This window comes from Myripristis murdjan, chromosome 15 (genome assembly GCF_902150065.1).
Source record: "Myripristis murdjan chromosome 15, fMyrMur1.1, whole genome shotgun sequence".
Taxonomy (NCBI): domain Eukaryota; kingdom Metazoa; phylum Chordata; class Actinopteri; order Holocentriformes; family Holocentridae; genus Myripristis; species Myripristis murdjan.
This window is the reverse complement of record NC_043994.1, coordinates 28,073,913-28,086,412: the sequence shown is the minus strand read 5'-3', so window position 1 is coordinate 28,086,412 and position 12,500 is coordinate 28,073,913. Positions and strand designations below refer to the sequence as shown.

The 12,500-nt window shown below is 43.9% G+C and overlaps 1 protein-coding gene across 4 annotated transcripts in view; it reads right to left on the bottom strand.

Annotated features, from left to right (window-relative positions):
- The window catches only part of ttc7a (tetratricopeptide repeat domain 7A), a 69,033-nt gene that overhangs the window by 36,611 nt on the left and 19,922 nt on the right, over window positions 1–12,500 (bottom strand). For all 4 annotated transcript variants that reach the window (XM_030071388.1, XM_030071391.1, XM_030071390.1 and 1 more), the window contains 6 exons: window positions 10,932–11,015; window positions 9,279–9,383; window positions 3,542–3,659; window positions 3,288–3,345; window positions 2,910–2,982; window positions 2,087–2,247 (listed from right to left, as the gene is read on the bottom strand). In XM_030071388.1, the coding sequence (XP_029927248.1) occupies window positions 2,087–2,247; window positions 2,910–2,982; window positions 3,288–3,345; window positions 3,542–3,659; window positions 9,279–9,383; window positions 10,932–11,015 (599 nt within the window). The remainder of the gene's footprint in view (window positions 1–2,086; window positions 2,248–2,909; window positions 2,983–3,287; window positions 3,346–3,541; window positions 3,660–9,278; window positions 9,384–10,931; window positions 11,016–12,500) is intronic.

Below are 12,500 nucleotides of genomic sequence, written 5' to 3'. Positions count from 1 at the left end.
CTCCTTCACGGAGGAGGTGTGTGTATTGTGTGTATATATGTGTGTGTGTGTGTGTGCGCATGTGTGTGTGTGTGTGTGCAGAGAGAGGCAGAGCAGACTGTAGATTTCAGAGGAACACAGAGCGATGAAAAGCGGCGTCTGAACGTGAAAGCATCGTCTCATCGTCCGCATTTCCTCCCGCTTCGCTCCTCTCTCCTCCCTCCTCCCTCCATCCCTCCCCCCGATCAGTTTTCTTGTTTTTCTGCATTTCTTCCCTCTTCCCCTCTCCTCTCTCTTGATGTATGGATGCGCCCCCATCTGCCTGTGCGCCGGGACCGTGGAGACCAACACTGACCCCAAATGGCCGTGCGGTGAAATGCTGCTTGGGAGAGGAGAGAGAGAGAGAGAGAGAGAGAGAGAGCAGAGCGGCGAGGGAGGAGTGATGCAACACGCTTCAACATGAGGGTCAGAGTCAAATATCGGCTTCGCTATCGGCCTTTTTCTACACGATGGCCGATACCGCTCAGTCCGTGATGTGATGGAGGAGCTTCTTCCACGGCGGCTGAATATGTTTTGAATGTTTTTTGTGTTTTTTTTTGTTTTGTTTTTTTGTTTTCGTCAGATGTCTGGGCTGAGAAATCATCCTGGCGGCGGTGTGGGAGGATTTTTGAAAGCTGCTGACCCACCTATAATAACTTAATCAGTCTCAGCGGTGGTCTGCATGCTGTTTCAGGGGGGGGGTTCAAACTAACAGGGACGTGAAAAATGATCCGAATTAACGCCTCACATCAACCTAAAACAGGAAATTTGCACAGTTTAAAATTAAAATACATTAACACTGAGACTGCATTGCATTTTTGGTGTTATTATTTTGTTTTTTCAGGGTGTAACTCGGATTTTCTGTCGGTAATAGACATGATTGATTTGAATAGAGAGCAGCTACAGTGCAGCTTAATGAGAGAAACAAGTGAGCTCCCCCTCTTTCATGCTGGATTTCTCCCCGTGTCTGACATGGGTTTCTGTTTTATGTTGTATATATACATTTTTTCCATGTTACAAGCCATGTTAGCTGTAAGCTGTTTATCTCTCAGGTAGCAGGTAGTTGTAGAATAAAAACACAAAGTCAGACAACAAAACGGCATCTAAGGTTTTAAGCAGTGTTCATGTATTTCTGGCTGGAATTTACTTATCATTTATATTTTTATTATCTATTTTTATGACTAACACCCTTTAGCTCTACTTGGCTTGGGGTTTTATTTTGGGTTTTATTGATCTGTCATCTGAATTTTATCAGTCTTGATGGTGAAGCGACTTATAACTGTGTTTTGAAAAGTGCTGTATAAATAAAGATACAGTTTTTCTCCTCCTCCTCCTTATTATTATTATTATTATTATTATTATTATTATCATTATTATTATTATTATTCTTGTTATTAAACTGTTGGTACTGGCACTGAAAAACTTGTCTTACTTTTTTCTATATGTCTGTTAAAACTGCAGCTGAACCTGTTGTGAAATGCATGTAAATGGCTGAAGCAATAATGTGTAATATGCAATATTGTGAGGGATAATGTGCACGCCAAAGCTGACAGAGAGAGAGAGAGAGAGAGAGAGAGAGAGAGAGAGAGAGAGAGAGAGAGAGAGAGAGCAGGCGGGTCGGGGTTACAGCATCAGGACAGTTCAGAGACACTCTGGAAAACTGACAATCTCACAAAAACAGACTCAGTTTGCAGTTCTGAGCGCGTTCATATTGTCGTCTGAACTCCAAACTGTTCTGGGACAAACTCCACCCGTCCGGTGGGCGAGGGTTCACGATCCGAGCGCTCCAGCTCGGGTCAGAGCTGCAGTGTTAAAAGGGTAAGGGTGTTCAGGGGGTGAAGGTACCGCAATGCAGGCCTCCGCTCTGCCGTGGCACGTCTAAATAAGGCGTCGAGTGTGTGTGTGTGTGTGAGTGTGTGACACTCTATCCCTACAGAGAGGTCTAAGGCCCTGCACCTCCCACTGGAGCTAGTTGAGAGGTTGTGTGTGTGTGTGTGTGTGTGTGTGTGTGTGTGTGTGTGTGTGTGTGTGTGTGTGTGTGTGTGTGTGATGGTGCAGTGGGCGTTACTTGAAGTTTTCGGGGTGCTGGCTGAGTGCCAGCAGCAGTGTGTCCAGCGCGTGGCGGTGGTGTTTCTGGGCGCTGAGCAGCAGGACCAGCAGGTGGAGCGAGTGCAGGTCGTCGCCGCGCAGCGTCAGAGCGGCCTGCAGCGGCTCCATGGCCGCAGAGATCTGACCACATAAAAAAATTAAAAAACATTGTTACCATTATTATTAAAATATAATCCACTTAGTTGCAGTTAAAAAAAAAAAAAAAAAAAAACTAAAAAAAATCTGATTACAGGAAATTAGGGGTTAAAAGTCAAGTAGTGTGTGTTTATATCCACATGTATGTATGTGGCCTTTGTGCATCATTCAACATAATTCATTTTATTTTATTTTATTGTATTTTGTTTTGGGCTTTTTATTCTATTTTATTTATTTACTTATCTATTCAGTTATTATTCCTACATTTATTCATTTTTATTAGTCTTCTTTCTCCTGAGATGGGAAAGAGGAGATAGTGGTGGGTTTGGAAATATTATAGAGTTGATAAGGGGGTAAAATATTATAGATTATATATATTACACTGCATATATTATACTGCAAGTCTATTACTGTGCTTTTTAGATAGATAGATAGATAGACTTTATTGATCCCAACCAGGGAAATTCTGGTGTTCCAGCAGCAACAGTAGAAACATATAATAAAGTTAAATAACAAAGAATAAAGGCTAAAAATGAAGCAGCGTTTAAGAAGAAAAAAGGAGAAACAGATGCCCGTTTTGCTCTGTTATCACCCTGATATACCAAAGCGATGTGAAGTCATTCAATTTTGCGGTGCGAACTCCTCACCTGGCGCACGAGGGCCAGCTGGAGAGCCAGGTACATGGCGATCTGAGCATCCTGGGGGTCTAATGAATGGGCCCTGTGGAGGAGAGGACACATCGCTGACGTTACACACTCAAGAGATCGGCGGCAAATGCTTCTCGGCGTTTGTTTCGACCCGCCTGGAGCACCAGATGGGCGGTGTTTCACCCCATCAGGACGCTGCAGATCATGTCAGGAGGGCTTCTGATAGCACAGAAGCCCACAGCGCTGACTCTAAGTGGGATCAAATAATGCGCAAAAAGTCCAAATACTGTCTGATGTATTTGTGTTTTGGGGATAAAAGCACTAAAACTGGTGGACTAAGACACAGCAGCAGTGGAGGATTTGAAAACCGGGTCCTACTTGTTCAGCGCTCGCAGTGCCCTCTTGTTGAACTCGTCCCGATCGGCTTTCAGATTGGCTGCAGAGAGAGAGAGAGAGAGAGAGAGAGAGAGAGAGAGAGAGAGAGAGAGAGGACAGACACACACACACAGCTTGACTTTAGGTGAATGAGACTGTTTTCTACAGGAAACCGGAGCTATACGTATCCAGCATTGCATTATGTTGTCAGATAAGTGTGTGTGTGTGTGTGTGTGTGTGTGTGTGTGTGCCCTTACCATTGGAGGCCTGCAGACTGCAAGACAGCCCCAGAGCCAGGTAGGCCCGGGGCAGAAACTCTCCCGCCTCCTCCCCCATGGACACCACACCCTGGGACAGAGCCTCAGCCTCCTCCAGCTGGACGGACACACACACACACACACACACACACACACACACACGCACACACACACACACAGTTACAGCATGGCTAAAGAGCTTGTCTAATGATTCCATAGCTCAAATGTTTTCTTTAGTTTTTCTGTTTGCACACACACACACACACACACACACACACACACTGACTCCTACATGCAGACGCACTGACTGAGATGCTGCGGCCGCCGGTGTAATTGCACTTTTTTTTTTTTAATACCGTTTAAACACGTGCCGCTAAGTGACTCTTAACTGCACTCTCACAGCACTTTAAACACACCAAAACATTTCTGTGCACCTTAACAGGGCGCTTTCAGCCCCTGTCCCAGTTTTTAGGTTTACATTTTTAGGTTTTTAGGTGTTTTTTTTAGCACTACTTTTAGTATTTTTAATTGTCTTTGTCTTTGTGATACTGTACGGGCTGGGGGGGGGAGCGATATTTTGTTTTTTATGTACGCAAGGCGCATAAGAAATGACAAATAAAGAAGTCTTGAATCTTTTCTTTGCATTTGGAGATTGAACGCAACCTGGGAAGATGTTTTTTTTTTTTCTTTTTTCATGCAGCAGAGTTTTCTGCCATAAGAAGAGACAAATCATCCAGAACTGGAGTCCAGATACATCATCGCCTCCACTATAACATCACGTCTGTCCATTTCCGATCACGTGCCAACGCCGAAAAATCAAAACGTCCACCAAAGCTTCAGCGACAGACCATGTTTCACACGCTCTTTATTGATTTTTATGGACCCTTTTTGGGGATTGTGCACCATCTCTTGCCGTGGAAACAAATACATACATCTGTTTCCGGATGCAGCCGACGAGGCGGCCCGTCGCTGTGGCCGGGGACACATATGTGTTCACGGCAACAAAAAAAAAAAAAAACGTGGACAAATGCATTCCAGGAACCACGTCCAAATGTGGCTGGAGCGATCAGCTGTAAATGCATCTTCAAAAATGTTTCGAGTGCATTCAGATGCCCGACTGAGACCGAATCACCCAGCATGGATGTGAACGCCGGGTTTGCAGCCCCGTAGTCGCTATTGGGCAAAAAAACCCTTCAGATCGGGCTCCGCGGTGTAATGAGAGTCAAACGGGGGGTCCAGTTTGACGTTTGGAAACCCTGCAGTGACATCATGAAGTCAATCATCTGTGATAGAAAATGTATAAAACGTCATAAGAGCATTTCGAGGCGGGGAAACGATGCTGAAGTGCTGCAGGGGACGGAGCTCTGATGGCCGGCGGTGGCGTGGGGTTGGGGCGAGGACAGTCTGAGTGGATTCAGATGAAGGACAGTGCAGAGTTTGCTAAAGGACACACACACACACACACACTCAAACGCACACACACACACAGCAGTGCACTGCAGGTGGTGTGCGGCTGAGCTGAGGTGAGCTAAGCCGAGGTAAAAGTGTGTCACTCTGTGTGGGGTACGGTGTGTGTGTCTGTGTGTGGCAGGAGGTTGGGAGGGGTGTGTGTGTGTGTGTGTGTGTGTGTGTGTGAGGGGGTGATATGCCTCGAACAGCACGCCAGCACAGAGGCAAGGCAGCTGCTTTGACACACACACACACACACACACACCCCTCCTCTGTTCTCTGTGTCTCCTCTGAATCCGGTCCTTGTGAGTTCAAAGCCTGCACACAATAGGGAGTCATTTAAATACACAGACCATCCATGAACATCTTAGGAGGATCAGTTTTATTCATTCATTCATTTATTTATTTATTTTAATTTTTTTTTGAGACACGGCAGACCGGACAGCATCATCACACACACACACACACACACACACACACACAGCTTCTTCTCTCCATCCGCAGTCAGACTGACGGCAGGTGGCATAAAGTGCAGAAGATAAGAAGGACTTTAAAACGTTCACATCGTGTTCTCCTTTAACTTGAAGGAACGCAAAGGTGCAATTTAGGATTTTTTAAAAAAAATGTTTTACTCAACTGTGTATTTGATTAAATGTATGTGTTTTTTTTTTTTTTTTATGTATGCATAGCTATGTTTTTAAGAGTCCCCCGGGCTACCTCAGAACTGGGGAAGACTGCCTTTTCTGCCTTTTTTGATGGGCCAAAATCCTGGAATGCTCTCCAAAGCTTTTTAAAACTGGAAAGTCTACCCACTTATGCAGAATTTAACTCTATTATCACGAGCCACTGTGTTTCTAATTGTAACTGTTTTAATTGAAGTCCAGGCGCATTTCTAATTTTACATAAGCCAGTTTTATAACTATTTATTAACTTGTATTATGAGTATTTCCCTTTCTTCTGTTTATTATGTGTATTTCCTGTCATTATAATGTATGAGGTATATCCTATTTGTTGTTGATGTATTTTAAAGTGTATCTCGGCGGCATTGTAAAAGAGGGAAACCTCAACTGTCTTCCGAGAATAAATAAAGGTTTCAATCAATCAATCAATCAATCAATCAATAACTGACAGCTCTTTCTATTTGTTTCTCTCTTATTTTCTTAAATGCTGACTCTAAGAGCTCTTGCACTATGAATTCCTAAATAAAGCCTCTTGAATCTTGAATTTCTTGAAGAATCTGGGGAAGCAGCTTCGCCCTCGGTTATTTTGTGATTGTTGTCGCAGGTTCTGGGTCTGGTGCGCCCAAAGGCCTTTGCACCGCGAGAGAACTTATTCTGAGGTTTTCCAAGCAGAGCGAGCGGCCTGGACTCTGACGGGCCCCGGTGAGAATCAACGACAGACAACAGCAAAAAAAAAAAAGAAAAGAAAAAGCGCGCTCCTGGTGGGATAACAGTCCAGACTGTCCAGTCGTGCTGATGGTGGATAATGGTGGCCCATTTCTGTAATGCCCCGCTGCACTATGGCCATAGTGTCCCATTGTGATTAAGGCTGTAAGCTCCTTAGTGTCTCCGGCCTGCCATGATCTCCAGCCACTGACAGATGTGCTCTCTGCGTTCGGCCCCGTTAGCTCCTCTTTTCTAATCTCTGACCCCTTTCTCTCTCTCTCTCCATCCATCCATCCATCCATCTCTCTCTCTCTCTAGCTCACCCCTAAATAATGCTGATGGGACTTTCTCTCTCAAACTCCCTCCCACCACCACCACCACCAAGATCATGAACAGCCAGGACTCTCCGCGCCGCCCGGGCCGGACCCTGATGTCACTCATCATGCAGGCGAAATATTCTGCAAACACCCCGGAGAACAAATCTTCACATTATCCTCAGATGCGCGCCCCCAAAGTGGCACCGTGCTCGTTTTTAAGCCTCTCAGCGTGTCTGCGTCTGCGGGCTGAGCTGCACGTCGGGCGGATCTCAGCGGACAGAAAAACGCTGCGCTATCTCGACACAGAGCTCGTGAAGCACAAACTCGCGTGTCGTTTCAGAGCTTGAGGTGACGTCGCGGCACAAAAATGACGGAAAAACGAATCGTCTTCTGTTGATTACGGTAAGAACTGGGTGTTAATGTCGGCCTCATGCTGTTATGCAAGGTTATTACTGTTGATGAAGATAAACAAACTAACGAAAACTAGGGGTAAAAAACATTCTGTTAACTGAATTAAAATTGAAAACGAGGCTTTACGAAAAATGATAATTAACTGAAACTGTTTGTGTGTTTACAAAACTAACTCAGTTTATTAAATACCCCATATTACAGAAAAATTTAAATTAAAATTACTATATACCACATATTACAAAAAAAGACTAAAACGCACACACTGAGTCTAATAAAAACAAAACTAAAACTAGCAAACCCATTTTAAAAAACGAATCTAAACTCAACAAGTGTGTATGTCGCACTTTTGGAAGAAAATGTCACAGTTTCCATGTTTTGAAAGTCATTTTAAATCGTATGTAGAGATCTGAGGTTTGCCACTGGCTCCTGGGTTATATATCGTAATGCAGTCTTACAATAAATCGTTATTGTATATAAATTCGTTTTTGTTGTTGTTGGTGCTATTTTTATTGACAGTCTACAGACTCTTGCTGCTCAAAGACAAATGTATTCTGTGGAAACGGACGACAAAACCGGACGATAAATCTTGAAATCTGACAATCCCAAAACCGCTGAGACCTTAAATGAGCCCAGACTGAAGCGAATCCACGAGCCGTTCTGCTCCTGAAACACAACCCATCCCCGGGTTGTGGTGGATCGTGTTTGAAGTGCGTTGTCGCCCGGCAGATTTTTCATAACCAGCGATGACGTAACCACTTCCCTGCATTAGCTCCTCTTGGAAAATGGATCCTCGCTGCAAAGTGTGTGAGATCCTGTGAGATATGAGCCTTCATGCTGCTGCCTCAGGTCTGCTGTTTACTAGCGAGTCTGTATTCTGGAGGACTTGATACTTTGGTACCAAGTCGATGTCAATAGTCCAAAAATACGGACGTATTTATGCAGATTTACAATTTATTTAGAGCTGTAAACCTATTGTTCTGGAGCTGACGGGGGCAGCAGACGTACGATTTAAATTTGTTCAAGTAAACGTGAAAGATCGATTGGCAGCTCGGCCTCGGCTCGTCCGAAAGAAACTCAGCAAGAGTCGAGTCTGGAAAGATCCGAGGCGGAAGTTCAGGGGATAATAATAAATTTCCAAAACAAAATATGCAAACGGCGCCATCGAAGTTTCCCATTAAATGGCTTTTTTTTTCTAGTTATGTATAAGCTTGCTTCATATTTTTCTCATGTCTCTGCTCGGTTCTGCAGTTGAACTCCAGGTGCAGCTGACTTGGTGTTTGTTTTAAACACTTGGATGTTCCACAGATTTAAATGAAGGAGTGTATGTTTTTTTTTTTTTTTCACTGTCTTATCGAAGCGGGTATCAAAAATCGTGGAATTTCACTGGTTTCGGTATCGACGACTGAATTTCTGCTATGGTGACAAGCCCGGTCTGGTTCACATTCACCGTCTGGTCGCTCTTTAACAGCAAAAAAAAAAAAAAAAAAAATCCTCTGACCCACAGGAAGTCACTTGTTGGTTTGGAATAAACAGAAGAAGAAAAGAGAAACTCAAACTGTTCCATGTCCCGCCCACACTGTTTGACTGACAGCTGATCTCACAGCCACAGCCACAAACAGTTAACTGAAATATGACAGAAATCTCAATATGGGTAAGTGCAACACCAAAATCGTAGGAGCTGCAGTTTTTTTTTGTTTTTTTTTTTGATAAATGTGTGACAAAAAATCATTACAAAAAATGAAGTATTGTGCTGCTGCATGAACGCCCAGGCCAACAAATCATATTCTCCTGATGTAAGAAAACATCTATTTGGTATAAACCCCGAGAAAAATCATCATCCTCATCATTAATCGTAAATTATCATCAAAAATGAACATTAAGATGCAAAAGAATCACTCCGACTAAAGCACTAACCATACTGCAATCACAATATCTGTTAAAATAAGTGAAATATTATGTTTTGGTTTATTTATTTTAATCATATTGTTCAATCTTAGCAACAGATGAGGTAACAAAAAAATAATAATTTGCAAAAAGGGGGAATCGAGAGCCTTTTCCACTGATTTTTATCGTGAGCCTCAACATCACGTGTGTGTGCTCATATGTGAATGTGTGTGAGTGTGTGTGTATGTATGTTGTATGTATGTGTGTGTGTGTGTGTGTGTGTGTATTCACCCAGTGCAGCTGCCCAATGCAGATTTTGGCAGCCAGCAGGGGCAGCGAAGGGTCCTCTGGTCTCATCCTGGCACACTCTTTAAATACAGACACAGCGCCAACACCCTGGAACACACACACACACACACACACACACACACCGATCCACAAGTCAATAACAAATTGCAATTAAAAGTGCACACACACCACCCACAGGCAACATGCAGTCACAGATGACACGGGCCGCTGTGAGGCGAGTGTATCAAACACACATCGACTGTCCTTATACAGCCTTAACAGACTCACTTAGACACACAGTCACTTAATATATGTAGGTCAATCATTAATGGACCACATGCACGCTCATGCTCACTTGCACACACACACACACGCACACACGCACACACACACACGCGGCCCTAAATAGAAGCGGATCTGACGACACTGAGGCGGCCCCTTCTCCTTCTAGGGAGCAGCCTATTTCTAGAGCTCTCCATTGATCTGCAGTGTCACTTTATCCTGCAACCCAGATCAATTTTCCTGTCTCACACACACACACACACACACATGCACACACACACACACACACACACACATGCACACACAGTGAAAGAGAGTGAGAATTTGAAGCTTCTGAGGATTCCAGTTGTCCCATTTGAAGAATGCCCAGCAGCTTTCTAACATTACACTGCAAAAAACACCCTCGTCCTCTCTCTCTCTCTCTCTCTCTCTCTCTCTCTCTCTCTCTCTCTCTCTCTCTCTCTCTCTCTGAAGCGCATGTATCCTCACACTGAGTCTGAAAAATCTTGTAGCAGATGAGACCCAGAATGAAATGACTGGGGCAACTTGATTAACAACAACAGTATTTATTGGGTGCGTGCAAGACACAGCAAAGAAAAATAAATTCTTTATAAATTTCATTGTTTTTCTGCTGAAAACCTGAGAAAATCCACCAGCGGGACGAGATAGTGCCGTTTCTCTCCGGCGCAGTTTCACTTGTTTCAGGATTTTGTTTCGGCAACAAGTGTAAATACGTTGAAACAAGGCAGATCAAACGACTAGGATCAAGAAAATGACACCTGATTCAAGAAAATTCTGGAAACCAGTGGAAACAAGTGGGGTTATCTCATCCCTGTGGCATTTTGTTTTCTCTTATTTGAAGATTCAAACACTCAAGATGAGATTAAGCGGCTTCAGAGGAAACTATTTTTTTTTTGCAACGTACTACATCTGTCGGCACGGTGATGCAACCGAGCCACATTTAGCAGAATTTGCGTGTCAAACAGTATTAAAGTGTATTTGCTAATGAGTGTTTGAAGCATACTTTTTTTTTTTTTTTTTTGCGATTGACAGCTGTCACTACCATATCTGATATTTTATCCCACCGCAGTAAAAACTCCACCCACGTGGGGCTCCAGGAAGTTAAAACCAAACGCTGAGAATAGATGGTGAACACTGATTTGTGAATCCGGTCAGCAGAGGGAGGAGGGGGGAGAAGAGGAAGCGCTGGAGCAACATATGGGACAGAGGCATGGCAGAAGATGGATGTTTCCTTAGGGTGTGGTGTGGAGTGTGTGTGTGTGTGTGTGTGTGTGTGTGTGTGTGTGTGTGTGTGTGTGTGTGTGTGTGTGCGGGGTGTGGGTGTTGGGGCAGTATAACGGGAAATGAGCTCACCTTCCCAGCCGCCATGAGTGACAGGCCCAGCTGGTGCCAGAGGTGGAACTCGTTGAATGAAAACTTCATGGCTCGCTCCAAACACTGTGAGGACACACACACACACACACACACACACACACACACGTATATGTTATTATTGTATGTATCCAGGATAGATTAGTTGTGTAGATGCAGATTAAGGGTGTCCATCCAAAGAGTCCAGTTCACTAAAAACAAACCAGCAAGTTAAGATCCTTGGTGATTTAATTGACTCTCACCTTCATTTTAATGTAAAAGTAAAAAAAAAAAAATCAGAATTAAGGCTGAAATTAAGGCAGGAAGGGACCTCATGACTAAACAAGAGATGGAAAACACAAATTGATTCATGTCGTGGACTTCTGACAGGAAGTCCTAAAAAAAAAAAAAAAAAAAAAAAAAAAAAAAAAGACCATCAGACTAAAACTAAAACGTATTCAAAATTCAGCTGTGCGAGTTTTAACCAGAACCACCGGGACCGACCGCGTCGCCCCCGGGTCTTAAATCTCCACCGAGCCGGCCGCAGAACTCATTTTAAAGTCTTATTACTTATTTATGAATCTCTGCGTGGAGTTGCTCCTAAATATTCGAGCGATGTGCCTGAGCGGCGTCACCCTGAAAGACCTGCCGGATCACCGGGGAGCCGGCCGGGGTTCGGTTTCCTCGGCAGAATCTAAACAAACAGACGCAGCTTTTATGCCGCCGGCTCCACTCGATTCTACTCAGTTTTCCATCGGGCGGGAGTCGTGGATCACACCTGGTGCTTGGCGTTTTTTTTTTTTGGTGCCATCCCTGCTGAGCCGATACTAAAAGGTGACCGGCGATTGGTCAGAGAGGAGCTGCTCTGTTACCAAAGCAAGACTCATGTAACTTGTATGGTAGTTGATAATTTACCCATGTAAAACAAAAAAAAAACAAAAAAAATTCAGTGAATCTCTTAGTTGCACTGATGTTCATGTGAAGCAGCTATTTTGAGTTGGTCTTGTTTGGACTTTTGGAAAATAAAACATTCAATTTCGTCTAATTTCTATATACACTACTCACAAAAAGTTAGGGATATTCGGCTTTCGGGTGAAATTTCAGGATGAACCTAAAATGCATTATAACCTTTACAGGTGAACTTAATGTGACCTTCTGTAAACTTTTGAATGCACATGTCCAACTGTTCAATGTTTCAGTACTTTTTGCACAAGTTGCTGTTCTCTAACAAGGAGTTTAACGGCAAAATTCACATCAGGTGTTTGATGCTCCAGCTCATCGAGGTCGTATCATTAGGGAATGGCTGCTGGAGACTGGGGTACCTCAGATGGAGTGGCCTGCACTTTCTCAGACCTGAATCCCATAGAAAACCTATGGGATCAGCTGAGTCGCCGTGTAGAGGCTCGGAGCTCTGTACCCCAGAACCTCAATGTCCTGAGGGCCGCCCTTCAAGAAGAGTGGGATGCCATGCCTCAGCAGACAATAAGTCGACTTGTGAACAGCATGAGACGTCGCTGTCAAGCTGTAATTGATGCTCAAGGGCACATGACAAGTTATTGACACTGACATTTT